At 36.8% G+C, this 15172-nt stretch overlaps 1 protein-coding gene across 7 annotated transcripts in view; it reads left to right on the top strand.

Moving 5' to 3' along the window:
* Window positions 1–15172, top strand: part of LOC100650999 — a 156606-nt gene that overhangs the window by 122657 nt on the left and 18777 nt on the right. Inside the window, exon 12 of one of the 7 annotated variants that reach the window (XM_048405137.1) lies at window positions 13610–13693. The exons of the other annotated variants lie outside the window; for them this stretch is intronic. Within the exon in view, the coding sequence (XP_048261094.1) occupies window positions 13610–13693 (84 nt within the window). The remainder of the gene's footprint in view (window positions 1–13609; window positions 13694–15172) is intronic. 7 annotated transcript variants of the gene reach the window in all.

Below are 15172 nucleotides of genomic sequence, written 5' to 3'. Positions count from 1 at the left end.
ACCCCTTCTTTTTTTAATCAATTTGATAGCTCTCGATTTTTCGTGCGCACGCTTCAACGTCGATGCTGTACAGTTTCTCCTTTTTCTTCTTTTTTTTTTTTCTTTTCCTTTTCGTTGCCAAATTTCCCCCACCGTTACGACATTTCCGCTCTGTTCAACCAGCTGCCGTGGTTTTTTTCTTGCGAATCGTTGATTAATCCACGAAAAACTTCCCCTACGAGAGCAATCACCGTGTTTTTTAACATATTCCAGTGTTTCGAATTGAAACGCACGACGTTTAATATTTTCAGTATCGAACGAAAAAACAGAACGTGTAAAGCCAGTGGGTCCGTGTGCGTGCTGGAGGGCTTAAAATATTCCGAGCGACAAGCGATGGAAAATTTCGCGATAATCTGGTTTCCAAACAAACGTAGCTTGATGAAACGATTAAGAGACGCATATCCTCGAAACGTCAGTAAGCGTCGCGTCTACTCGTCCACGTGACTTCCTCTTTAACATCACGCCCTCCCCTCCCCCTACAAGAACTATGCTACTAGTCAAAAATTTAGAATCGATTTTAAAGATTTTCAAAATTTTAAATAAAATATCGATTTGGATTTTTATTACGAAAGAAGATGGTTTAGATAAAAATCTATCGGACAAAGAAAATTGTCATCGATATTTGAAGTATTTTTAATAACTAACTTTATATCAAACAATTTAATTAATTGATTAGAATTCTTTAGTTGAGAATAATTATAAAATTAACGAGAGATTCGTTAGAAAAGTGATTTGAAATGTTTGGCTGGTAGTGTATACTAACATACGAAACTGATGTGAGACACCAACACGCTGTCGACAGAATTATCAGGTAATTTAGCTAGTAATTAACACGTCAACTGCTGTGTTCCTCGAAATCGGTACGTAAGATGGAGAATGAACCAAGAATTTTTCTGTTTCAATCACTTCGTGTGTACAGCATTTAGCAACAAATCCACCGCAACTGAGCCACTCAATAGTCAAACTGGTCAAATCCATTTTCTGCAAACTTGTACGTTTTTAATATCAGAGATAGTCGTATTTTTCGGAAATTAAACGATTTAGTTTGGCTTCTGTATGACTCAAATATTTGTCGACCCTCTTTCACCCGAATTTTATTCGCACGGGAAAAAGGTAGAAAGATTACGTTTGAAAAATAGAAGAGAATTTACATGAAAGTAAATTAGAAGATTAAAATAAAGTAAAGGATAAAGTAAAGTAAAAAATAAATCCGCTCGGATAAATAAATTAATTCGTTAAGAAGGAAATTGCAAATTAACTCTCCAAGATTCAGACTCTAAATTCGTATTTCTGTACTAAAGAATAAACCGTCAGTTTGATTTTTTAAGATAATTTTAAAATTACCAAAGATTTGAAACTACCAACTGTAAGTAAATTAGAAACACACGAGAAGCATGATAAATCCATTTTCCGTGATTTTCTAATATTCACGCTACTTGACAACTAAGAGAAAGTATTTTAACATCGTTTCGTTGAATCCGAAGCTAAAGCCTACTCGGAAATATCAAATATCAGAATCCACGAAATTCCATGGCGATCCAACGACATAATATAATATCTTTGAAATGCTCGAGAAACTTACAAAAAAATTAAGAGAAACTTAAAAATGTATTAAGTTGTCCGGAAAGTGTCTTTCTTTCGCAAACGTGTTTTTTACAACAGTGCACCTTCATACAAACGTAAAACCAAGTCTGTGAAATGTCGCGGTGTTTATCTCAACAGAACCAAATTGAACATATATAATTTAACAAAATAATATAAAACAAAAAACGTTATGCGTCTATTATTTCCTCGTAAAACGAAAGAAACTTTTCGGACAATCTAATACATATTATATATATCTAATACCAAAGCCAAATTGAATTAAAAAAAAAAAAAAAAAAGAAATTGGCAACGTATCGAATCTAAAAGAGTTGTTCCTCTCTAGAACTTCAAAAATGTGATTTATCGTGTTTTCCTACCGCGAAATTCAAATGTTAGAGATTCGAGAACGTATCTTACAATTACGAGCGGACAGGGATGAAACGAAACGGCGGATGGTCAGAGATTTCCAGAAGCCGAAACGGTAATTGGTGCAGAGGTGCGCGATTAACGTCGGAGAGGGAGATTGTGAAATTTTCACGCAATCTTGCCATTAAGTTCGCTGGCAAATTCTACCTCTCCGTCTTTGTCTCGCATCCGTGGCAATTATAATCGGTATTATCAGCATAGAAAGGGGAAACAGCGCGTGTATAAAGCCAAGCGAATGAAAATTTAACGCGCGGCGTAAAACGAGACGCGCGGCCATGGATATAACGTGGAATTGCCTTTCGGTCGTTTTCCACGGGATTCCAAGGCTGAATTGAATTTTACTCGCGTTTGGTGCGAGGCAAGTTTATGATCGGCCGCGAGAATACCCTTGAAATATTGGCGTTGAACGTAAAATGCGTTTTCAAAGGGGAAACTTTTAAGAGAGGTCGATATTGCGTATTTTGTGACCGCCGTTTCGAGATCAACGACGAAACGAAGGATTTAGAGAAGAAGTAACAACAGTTTAACTTTCCTTTTAATGAAACAAGCATAGAGAATGACGTTATATAGCATTTGGTGCCAGGTATTTAAGGGAAAAATGATACAAACGTTGTTTTACGATTTGTTTGCCGACGGTTATGCATTTATGGGAAATTTATGACATAGTAGATTGTCTTTTTATTATCATTCCGGACGAAAATTGCAATCTGCGGTAGATAAGATCGCTAAAAAGAATCGTAAGATGAGGCTAAGATAGAAGATTGAATCCTAAAAATAACGAAGAGGTTGTTATATCGTTTTACAGTCGGTGGTTCGATGAAAAGAATCGATATACCAGCTAATAAAATAGATTGTTCCTTTCGTTTAAGTGGTCTTCTGCTTTTATTACTTTCATCATATTGAACAGATTCTTCGATCGTCAGTATACTTGTACAGTATTATATTACACGCCAAACCGTCTGTTATATTTCGAAGACTAGCTCCGATCAATTAGATCGATTCTAAAGATCGTCACTGTAATTCCGATCGAAATAACCGTAAAAATCTTCAAATCTTTTCTTCTACGAAAGTTTCCCTTCTCAAAGTGTCTACAGAAAGTTCGTGAAAAATTCGAAATTCCGTGTCTTGTAACGTTCGACGTGCAAATGGAAAATTCGCGTTCTCAAAATATTTTTCTCGCGTAATTTCCTTACTTTTCTCCTTTTTTTCTTTCTTTTTTTTGCGTAAAACGAGAGAGCTGAAAAGGGGTCCAAAAGGCAGATGACAGGACGAGTTGCTTCGATCGATAGCCGAATGACAATAGGTCCCTCTCTTAAACAATCAGCGGAAGCAAGCGTTGACTGATACACGGATAATCCGGATGAAACACGTTTAATCCGGAATCCTGCTATACCATCCGGCCGATCATTCTCTCCTCTCTCTCTCTCTCTCTCTCTCTCTCTCTTGTTTTTTCCTATGAAAAACACGGATCCATCCGTTTATCTTTCGGGCAAAGACGAACGTCGCTCGCCTTTCTCGTCCACTTTTTCCTTCTATTTTCTTCTCACTGTGTCTCGCCCGGGGAAAATGGCACGTCGATCGATCGAACGCATCGAGTTCCGTGAGATAAGGCGAGGAAGGCCACGGTGCATCGATCAACTTGCCGCCTTTGAACGTGTGCGCTTCCACCGTTGCCTTTTTTACCCTAGTTTTCAGCTGGAAACCTTATTTTATTGCCTCCGGCTCTTTACTCCTATCTCTCGCGTTAGAAGGTTTTCGATTTTAAGAAATCGCGGCTCGAAGATTCGCGTCTTTCAAATAATCTCGCGGCAAGCTGACAAACGAGCGTACTGGATAGATGAAAGAGATTTGAGATTATGGTTATAAAACTGATAGCACGGTTGTTTCTTTTCTTATGTTTTTATGTATGTTTCCGGAGTCGAGATAATTTGAACAATTTTGATTTCGAGAAGTCGAGTCATAGCATCGCACTGACAAAAAGACGGACGTGCTGTTAATGGAAGAAATTCGAAAACGAGCTTATGAAATTGGTGAAAGAACGTAGTTTATAGGTTGTAAGAGGCGAAACGATTGTTTCAAGAAATCGAACTTAATCTTTCATCTCTCGCGTTAATGAACAGAAACGTACACCGTCATTGAACGAATTAAAATGTGTGAATATCAAGCAACGAAGCGAACCGAAATAATAATTTAAAAGGAAGATTAGGTACTCGAGATTTTGTTCAGAATCGAACAACTCCGTGGAAAGTAGTTTTACTACCAAAGAAAATTTGCTAAATTTAGAAAGAACGTTTGGTTAGAACAGATAAGAACTAGCGAGCACTTGAGAACGTTCTTCTCGTGTCTGAGCATCCACGGGTTAATCTACTGTTCTCGGCATTTGCTGTATGTACAACGACACAACGCTGCTGTGTTAATTCTACGACAATGATAAGAACCGTCATTCTCGCTCGACAGATCATCCACACTGTATAGTCAGCAACACGAGTCCCCAACATCCGAAACAAATCCATTAAACTCGCCTCAAGTTCGTTATCTCTGGCGAACACCATATTTCCACTAATGAATCGTGAAATCGTATCGAATCGAATACATGACACGTCTTGATTTGATCGATTTCGTTAGAAAACAGTCTTTCCAATTCGATACTAGATCCTTCTTACTTTTAATCACTCGGTAAAATCTTCCTATATCCTACGGAAAAGCGATTTTTAAATGTAATTTTGAAATAAAACTCCACGGAATTTCTTTGTAAAGTGAATGCGTTCCACGTCAAATCTGAAAGCTATTTCGTTATTGCTTTACGGTTAAATGTTAAACGCAGTAAAAATTCTATTTCGATCTATTAAATTGTATAATTTATATGCGGATAAAAATATTTATCCAAATATAATTATTTCATTTCGATAAAGATAGATTTTCCATATGGTGTACGAAGACTTTTCTAAGCGATTACAAGTACAGACGTGTAAAGAAAACAGCCGTCGTTCTTCCTCTTCGAGAACTCAAACATCACACACCTTTTGCCTCTTTACTACGTGTGTGCTTTTATTATTTCTGATTACTTTTGTTCGTTCGTTCCTCCAGCCCCATTTCGAACAAAAATAAATTACTAGACGACCGTGTTATTTCCAACACATCTCGAGATGTCAGCTTTCCGGAGTGCAGCTCCGCGAGAAGCCTCGAATCTTTGCACTTTTCGCCAGCCATTCTTCTATGTTGATCCTCTTTCGCGGAACTACGTGACGCATAGACAGAACGACGTTTCGACACGGTTCTAACACCGACTTTTCCCTCGTTCCTCCGCAACATCTCGCTGCACCAATCCTTTTCATTCTGTGCACGCTTCTACGATCTTCTCGTGGCTGCGTCCGCGTGAAAGGAGACGAGTCAAAGCAGAAAACATTTGGTTACACTTGAAACGATAACAAGTCCGTGCTAAAGCTCTCTTTTTGGCTTAATCGTTTTTTTTCTTTTTTTTTTTTTTTTGACAGTTCATTTAATTGATGTTAGCATTTTAATGGGACACAGGTTTTTCGTTCCAATTCTCCTTTTTATTTTTGTGTTGTTTTTTTTTTTTTTTTTTTTTTTCTAGATTGATTTGTTTGTTCTGTGTAACTTGGAGTTTTGAGATGGATAGTTTTAATTGGCCTTTTTAGGTCGAGCACTTTTTACTTGATGCGTTGGATAAACTTTTCCTAAATTGATCGGTTCGAATAGATTTTTTTAATTGGTTCTGTCAGGTTGATTTCTTTCATTGTTCCGTGTAAATTGATTCCTTTATATCAATTCTTTCACATTCAATTCGTTAAATTCATCTCTTTCGAATTAGTCTTTTCGGATACGTCTATTAATTCGCCCTTTTACCTTCTTCTCTTTAAGTGGCATTTTTTACATTCGCTTTCTCCAATCAACCATTTTAATTCAATTCTTCGAATTGATTACTTTAACTCTGTATTTTTAGACGCGCTATATCAACTTTATTTTCTTATATTCGTCTCTGTTCGCGTTAAAACAAGATCCTCGATCCGATGATCGTTCAAAAAGATTCCTCCCTTGTGTCGATCTACTCGTTCGTATTACAAAACGGAGGGCACTTGATCGATTAACGGTGTAAGGAGATCTTTTCATAGTCTATCGGCAACATCACGCTCCGCTGTGAATATATCTTCAGCTACTAAAATAGAACAGAAGAAAACTCGAACAATCTGTCGAGGTAAACAGGAACAGGAAACTCGAAAGATATCTTTCGCTTAGTTTCTTCGATAAATTATTCACTCTCGTCTTCTTGAAACGCGAACGAGATCCACAGTACGAACAATTTTCGTCGAGGAACCGCATCTAGCAAGCTCCACATCTCCCACAGGGGAGAATCAAAGCCACGAAATATCGTATTCTCTTTATTCTCGAGTCCCGTGACAACATCATTGCCTGACATCATCTCTTCTCTCTCTCTCTCTCTCTCTCTCTATTTCTCTTTCTCATTTTCTCACGCATCGACCCCTCTCGTTTTTCTCTATTCCTTAAATATCTCGCGACAGACAAAAAAGACAAGAAAAGAAAAAGAACATTCCAACTCTCTCTGTCTATCTCTTATCTTCCGGTCCGTTTTCCCTTGGTTTACTCGTTTTTTCCTTATCCCTTTAATGATCGTTTTTACGTTCACCATTACTTGTATTCCTTCGTTGATTCGCGTGTATTATTTTTGTAAATCGGGGATGTGCTCCACCCACTTGTACATTTCTCTATACGTTATTTTCGTACTTTTTTTTGTGTTTTTCTTCCTTGTCGATCTTCCGCAACCACCACTTTTCTTTTCCAGCGCATGCTAGCGTATAGTAGTTCTAGGATTAAATTAATCGAATAAACTTTTTTCTCATCGATTTAGATTTATTTAATTGATTCGACGATCGTCGAGGAATTCATTCTGATTAAATCGAATTCGGATTCTCGAAGAATTCGTGGTTACTTAAATTTGCATTTTCGAAAATTCTCTCAACGTGATTGTTTGATAACGAATTTTTGAATTGAAGTTCCAACGTAATGGAAGTTTATTTATTTCCTTTCTTCTATTCTTTTCTCTCTCTCTTTTTTCTCTTTTCTAAGATTTAATCGAGAGGCTAATAAAAATCATGAAGTAATCCTCGTACGATCGATAGACGAAGTATTAATCAATGGTTTTTCTTAATCAGTTTTTCCAGGTAGCTTCTATGTAGCGGTGTATTATTAACCACGCACAATTATTTCGAATACGTTCGAGCGAACGGTTTATTGTGTATCATGATCACTGTCGAGATTACTTTTCCTCTTTTGAAGCTGTATTTCAGATCCGGCGATACGCGTCGAGCGTGATTAGCTTTAAAGAAACAGACGAGAAGAGAGACATTGACAGTCACGTAGAAAGTAATCACGAAGTTGGATTCAGGGTGGTTTGCGTTTTCTTATTATTTAAATTGAAAGAAGCGCACACGTAATTTTCTCTATGCCATATCCGCAAAAAGATGAGCGTAACTAATTCAAAATATAGAGTTATTTCAAATCAACGTTAATATATGATACGCAAGTTCATCTTTTACTTAATTTATTAATTTTCCTATTTGTTAAAATTATACGTATATGTTCTCTATAACGTAGAATCTGTTTTAATTCCATCTATAAGTGTCGTACGATAATTAATCGTTTAAAACGGATACCTAGGATACGTTTATGCTTATACCTTTTCTCATATTAACGAGAACTACCTCAAACAATATATCAAATGTCAGTCAAATCTTATTTCTTCTTGCAAAATTTAATCTGCATTTTTATATTTCCACCTACGTAAGAAATTAACAAGTCTTCGTATATTCGGACAAACCTTATGAACGGAGTAGAAAATCTGAAAAGTAGACGAAGACCCTCAGCGGCAGCGAATAATCGAAAGTAATCAAACCTCGATCGACGTTCATTATCTAATACGTAATTAAATCTTTCAGGACGCATTAATTCAAAGGCGAATCCACAAAACGCAGACCGCCCACATTTCCCACTAACGAATTACCTTCTTACGCTTTTACTATTCACCATTCGATATTAATTAAATAAATGATCGATCGCCTATTATTTTATCTTTACCGGGCCTGAATCGAGCACCTCCAATTAAATTAGCGTTGCAGAAATGTCTATGCTGCGATTTCTACAATTTTACTCATTACGTGTATCGCTGAAATATTTCTCAGATCATCAGATTATGCTTCTTGATATTTCGATCTGTAATCTATAATTCGCCGACATAAATTTATAGCAATTATATTCTGTATTTTTTTTTTTTTTTTTTTATGGAATTAATTCTATCCGATTATTATACAATTAATATCGTTGATCTTTGGATGTACTCGATCGAGGGTAAGAAATGTATAGAGTGGTTCTCGATTGTGCGTTAATGTTTCCAAGTGAAAATATAGAGGAAAAAATGAAAAAAGAATGTTCCACAGCCGTAGGTCCTTTCAATATTATTTTTATTTTTTTTTTTTTCGTTTAAGAAGAGAAGACCTGCGTGTGTGTGACATTTTTTCTTCCTTTTATACCGCAGATTTACTCTTTGAACTGTTTACGCGCAATTAAGAATTACTCTTTTATATACGGGATGAGTCAAAAAAGATGATACTCTGAATCCATTAAAACATTCATCCGAATCATTTTTGAATTAACCAAATAATTATTACATCGTTGAAAAACCAGATAATTCAGAGGTAACTACAAACCTATAGAATAGAGTCACTCTATCCTTTTTCAATTCTGTCGAATTTTGACCCAACCTGTATTTTAAAAAACGATTAACAACATACAAGGTATTTCTTAATACGTGAGAATCTTTACGAAAACTAAAAAAAGCACTTTTTCACATATTCTCGCCGCCATTTAAACCCCCATAAATATGGTGTTTATATCGTTCTTCCACGTACTTCAAAGAAAGATTCTAGAGTTAATCTCATTATTGTGCTCTGAAAATGAGTATCATCGCTTTGACAGAGAAAGCAAAAGAGAAATCAAGAGACAACATAGAATATTTTAAACGCGATCTCTCCCCTAATCTCCGTCATTATTCCGTGATCTATTACGTACGAAGAGACACCTTGTACAGAGCAACAATTTTCGAAATTCTAACGCACCAACGCTTGACTTGAATGCAACTTACGCTGTGCACTCTTTCTCTTGTCTGTTCTATGTGTTCTTTTCTTTACGCCACATTCGACCACCACCTTCTTCGCCAACCACCAACCGTCACCAACCAACCACTAAATATATATATATATGTCGACCATTCGAAACCAAAAAAAAAAAAAAAAAATACCATGAAACAAACTTCGTACAAAAATACTCTACGATTCGAATTCGAATCTCCTCCATTGGACTGTTCGACTGACCAACTAAAAAAAAAAACCATGAAAAATATACATCTCCGCCTCTCTCTATCTCTTCTCTTCGGCCGCATTGACGCTGCTCTCACATTGTTGGTTACTTCTGTCCTTTTACTTACGTCCACGCTCACCATCGGTAAAACGAACATGGTCACCATGGCCGCCATGGTAACCCGACGGTCTGGTCCGAATACGACCCCACCTACCATCGCGTACGGTGAGTTGTTTTCTGTTGAAAGTGCGCATAGATCTCGATCGTCGAGGATCCGTATGCTTGCGGAGACGGTATCCCGTGATTTTGATCCTTGAATCGTTCAAAATCCAAAATTCTCCAGATTCCTACTTCGATTATGTATCAATGAAGTTTCTAAATTACACGTAGTAAATCGATGCGAATATTGAGAGTGAAACATGGAGATTTTAGTAGTTGGGAGAATCTAGAAATCGCAGAATGGTTAAGGGCGATGAGTTGCATTCCGAAATTATGGAATTTTATCTGAAATTGGAGTTAAATCGGTTCGAAAATTTCGAGTTGATTGGATTATTGGACAGGTGATTGGATATTCTGTTTGGTGATTATTTAAGGGCGACGAGGTATTTCGTCTGCGTAAAGTTGTAACAGCGTTTATTAACAAATGGATGGACCACGGGATAAGTCTTCTTGGCCGAGATCCTCGACGACCAAGCAATGATATAGGAACACGTCCAATGCCCAATGGTTCCCCGTCGAGCGACTCGACGAGTTTCCGGGTTGGATAATTGAATCACGAGTCACTCGACGGAATCACGCGCCATTGGGTTCGTGAAGCTTCCTACTGTTGATAAGCGAATCCGCGTGAGAGGGCATCGACGAAATCGAGTTCCATAGGCGTTGCAACCATACGAAAAAAAAAAATAAGCTGGCGGGGCGAATGGGAATATTTGGATATTTGATTGTGGCGGCGCCTATGCATCGAAAGACACGGAGATCCATCAACATATGATAAAATAGACGCTTGGACCTGTATTCAAAACGATCATTCTCACCGACGTTCGACCCTTCGAGCTGAAATCTGTTAATGTATTCGAACTTTAATCAAATGTAAAATTAAATCAAATAAATGAAAAATTAAATTAAAGATGGACAAAATTGGAGAAACATCACCTGATAGAAACTCATCGCTCGGTTTGGATTTTTATTCTATTCTTCGTTTTCTTTCTTTTTCTTTTCAATACTTTCTGAGAGCCGAATCTTTTAAATATTCGGAGTGTTTTACAAGTGTTGCGAGAAGATCGATTTCGAAATTTGCTCTTTGCCAGTGGACGAGAGTGATGTATTTTATCAGCTCGAAGAGTGAAATATGCCTCTTAGAAACGCTTCTAAAACAGTGATATAGAGCACTAGTGGCCCGTGCAATATGTTTTGAGCACAGATCTGCTTGAGATCGAACGGTTCCTTCCGCAATTCGTCGGGTCTTCTATTGGATCGCGCAGATATCGTGCGTCATCCTTTGAAACGCCGTCGATACTCCCCACGGACGATGGATCTCCGTCTCTGGGACTCGGTGCCAAACTCGAACACCCTGTGATAAATGTTAGCTCGGTAGTAGACTGTCGCAATGGCGTCGTCAAAAGGAATCGTCAACGAGCCGAGAGTACAGAAAAGTCTGTACCGTTTCGAGAAAGTAAACCCTCATGTCTGGAAGTTGCAAGATGGATCATGAAACGTTAATACGCGAGCGTTTTAAAAATTATTTCCCAGATTGAAATATATTCGACTTTATGGGGATTGGTAATGAAATTTATTGATAAATGTGGAAATATTCAGTATGTATAATATTAGTTTGGTGTCGTTTTAAACAGAATTTATATTTCGTTCGTGGATCATGTTGCTTAAAATTACTTAGAAATATCAGAGTTCTTTTCTGTTGTTTTTTTTTTTTTTTGTTATACCTTGTTTATTTTTATTTTGTTATAATTTGTTGTTATTTTTAACAAAACGATTTTAAAAAACAATTTAGAAAAGTGCAGCACGCATAGAGATTTGTTTCATCCGAATATTATAACAAATACTCCGGATGTTTTATAGATTTTTAACATTGCGAACATTCTTGTGCTCTTTGCGTCTTAATGTTTACGCCATAGATGCACAGAACTGTTAATAATTCTGTTTATGAATAAAAACAATAAGCTTTATCGATTTATTAATGAATCAAAATAATCTGACTAGTCATTTTCTACAGTTAACTATTAACAATCTCTGTAAATGATATTTCTTTAAAAATTCCATAAAAATGAGAAAATATCGAGAATAGATCTAATTAAAAATAAAAGACACCAAACTAAGTTACGCGTGTAATGTTAACGTAAAAATTGTGAAATCGTAAAGATTGGCGAATATTCGATGGTAATGCCCATTGCGACAGACCACGAGTGCATAATCATGCGCTGACACGTAAATGTCTAGAGAGCAAAGGCTTGATCTGTTGTATAAATTAGTAGTGACGTACGTCGTTGTATGTGCCGCATCGTCCTTCTCAGTGAAAGCCGCAGGATGTAAAGGATGATCGATAAATGTCTGCTCCCCTCAGTCAGAGACCCACTGAAATCTCTTCGTCGTGCGCTCTTCTCCCTGGAAGAATGCGTCAGACGTCGTACAAATGAACAAAAAAAGAAAGAAAAAAAGAAAAAAGACAGAAAAGAAAAGAAATGAAAACCATACCACGGTTAGGATAGCTCCTTACAGAGGAGAGATCGTTCTTTCTAGGCTCTCTGTGAAGTCCATCCCCTTTTATTCTAATTTCTTGAATATCCTTCTCCACCCCTGCTTTCGATATTTTCTTATCACCGCAAATGCGAAAGCATACGAGAATACATCGTTGAAGGTCGCTTCAGTCGTTGCTATTGATCAGGCAAGTTGAAAAAACGTTTCTCGTTCTTTTTAACTTCGACGATATTTTCTTTTCTTATTGGAGAAGATGAGAAGATACATACTGTTGACCAAGCTTTTCAAATTACTAACGCGTTTCGTAGAAATTATTCAGCGAAATTTCGTTTCGATAGATAGTCAGCTAACAGTTCTATTATTCTAGGAAGCAACGATCTTTGGTAAACTTCGAATTAAAAGACACTTGGAAAATTCTTTCGAGGCAAAGACGAAGATCGTTACTGAGATTCGTAGCGTTAGTTTCGAAGGCAAGCATAGCGAGAGCAAACGATATTTATTTCGAAGGAACAATAAAATCAGCATTTATAATTGGAGACGCGATTCGAAATATTTGGTCAATGGTGTACGTTGTAATATAATATGTATATTGGAAGAAATTTGAAGAATTCTCGGGTAAGACGATTATCTTCTATCTACGTAAACGACACACAGACAAGGGATTATATTTCCCAATATCATTTTTAACGAAGCTTGTTTTAGTTAACGTGTAGAGAACCAGTGTTCAATTTGCACATTGAAACCAACAAGACAAATGTGTACACTCCATACAGTCCAGAATATCGATCGTACTTTTAAAACTTCTCGAGCTCGAACGTTATCTAACCTAACCTAACAGAGTAAAGTGACCGAAGTAAAATAAATTCCACATTTCTTTTTATTTGCCTCTATTTTATTTTCTCTGGTATTTCTTTTTTTTATCGGCACGTGTTCGCGCAGTTCTAAATAAACGGAATAGACGACGAAGATTCTCGATTCATGCTGACGTTTCGTGCCACACTTTTACGCGGAAATGGACGTCGCAGGATATTCCAGAAATGTTTTCTTCCTGCCATCTCAGCAGAATGTTCGCAAAAAGCTTTTCCATGCAGCGCAGCCGCGCGATTGCGGATTACGAGAAATTAAAACGAATCCGCAGTTGGCCTGGCGAAATTGAACCTTGTTCAATGTTCGACCCGAACACGCCATCAAAATGTTACCAAAAGAATTAAGAATATTCCATTGTTATTAAGAAAATCAAAAAACAGATAAATTATTTCATAGCTTAAAGTTGAATAAGACAAAGGAAAATAATTTGTAAATTTGTACATTACGAAACAAGAATTTTCCATTTGATAATTCAAAAATAAATAACGGATAGAGTCAGTAGAATCTCCTAATTCGCCAATTATCTCATCAGCAAGAACGAATCTCTTGTTTTCCTATATAAGTGACAAAATTACCCGATTTGCTGTAGCGTCACAAGCCCCGACATCCGCAAATTTAACTCGCGAATGCTTAGTGAAGCGGAAACACAGCGACAGCGGAACGATATTTTCACGTATGTCGATTCATGTGAAATTGTTTTTTTATAGAACGAACAAGCTAAATCTTAGAGACTTCTTACTTACTAATATATACATACGTATACATATTATTTGTTTCTTTCGGTCTTCTAAAAACGAGCAAAAAAGAGTAAACGTCTGTTTCTTTTTATTTTTCTTTTTTTTTCTTCAAAAAAAAATATCTACTGACGATTAATAGGATCGGTACATTAACTGTTTCCTTCAAATAACATACAATGAAATTGCAAAGAAAGATTTTGTGAACAATTTATGACTTTTTAAAAAATATCGAAAATGTAAAGAATAGTATAATATTCGTCAAGTCAAAGATTATAAAGAAATTATTTGATCCTATTCGATATAATGTAATTCTTCAATTTGAGTCTTAAACACTGCACCACGATATCGGAAAGAGACCTCCATTTTGTATCGACGTGAACTCAAGATGGCCGACCCTTAGGCTATTCGATGCCTTATTTAGTCGATTATACGTACTCTGCTTCTTAACCCGTAACTGTGCGCCTAGAATTTTACGAGCGATTTCACGCCGAAACCTCTTCGCAACTGGCTTAATTTAATGGTCACTCCTCAATAACTAACCAGTGGTTCTCAGTCGAAAAACTTTCAGTCTTCAAGCCAAACTTTCAACATCCAAAAACCAAACCACGTAATCGATTAGCAAGATATTCGATTAAAACAAATTTAATAATTCCAAACCATTCAGTTCTCTAACCGTCGCATTTCCTTTACAAATTTGAAACACTCGAAGCTTAGAATCAAATGAAATTTCGTTGCTTTCAAATTCTAACATTTGAATACAACGACTAAAGTTCTATCACACGGATACGGGTTAAAGACTAGAAAAACATCGAGCATAAAGATGTGTCCGAACACGCATATACACAACTACGCTCTAAATAACACAAAACGAAAGAAAAAAAAAAAAAGAAAGAAAGAAAGAGAAAATGCGAACGAGCAAGTAGGCAAGTAGCGACGAACATACGAAACGGCGACTGGTAAAAGCACCCGTAGTTGACCGATGGTGCGTACGTTTACCCGCGCTCAAAGCCTGCATGTGCATGTGTTGATCTCTTTCTCTTGCATTGGCCGTGTCTTTTTTTCGCGTAACTGAGGAAAACCTATGGTTTATGTAATCATTGGCCTGCATGTTAGTAGTCGCTGTTTATTACGATGTACATACGCACGTATTTCGCACACCGGCTTCCGTTTTGTAACACGTGCACGCGCGCGCGCCCATACGTAGCTGTGTGCATTTATTATATGCAATGAGCTTGTGCTATTATCCTCGTGCACTCTCTCTCTATTTTTACGCATATAATATATATGTATGTGTATATATACATATATATATATATTATATTTCGATATACGATTACGATTCGAAGGATTTCTTTATATTTTTTCTCTTCTTTGTCACCAATCTGTTAATTCCGGTATAAAAACTGGAATAAAAT

The sequence above is a fragment of the Bombus terrestris genome, chromosome 4 (genome assembly GCF_910591885.1).
Source record: "Bombus terrestris chromosome 4, iyBomTerr1.2, whole genome shotgun sequence".
In the NCBI taxonomy this organism is placed as follows: Eukaryota; Metazoa; Arthropoda; class Insecta; order Hymenoptera; family Apidae; genus Bombus; species Bombus terrestris.
Note: the sequence above shows the minus strand (reverse complement) of the source record. Positions and strands in the feature narration are given on the sequence as shown.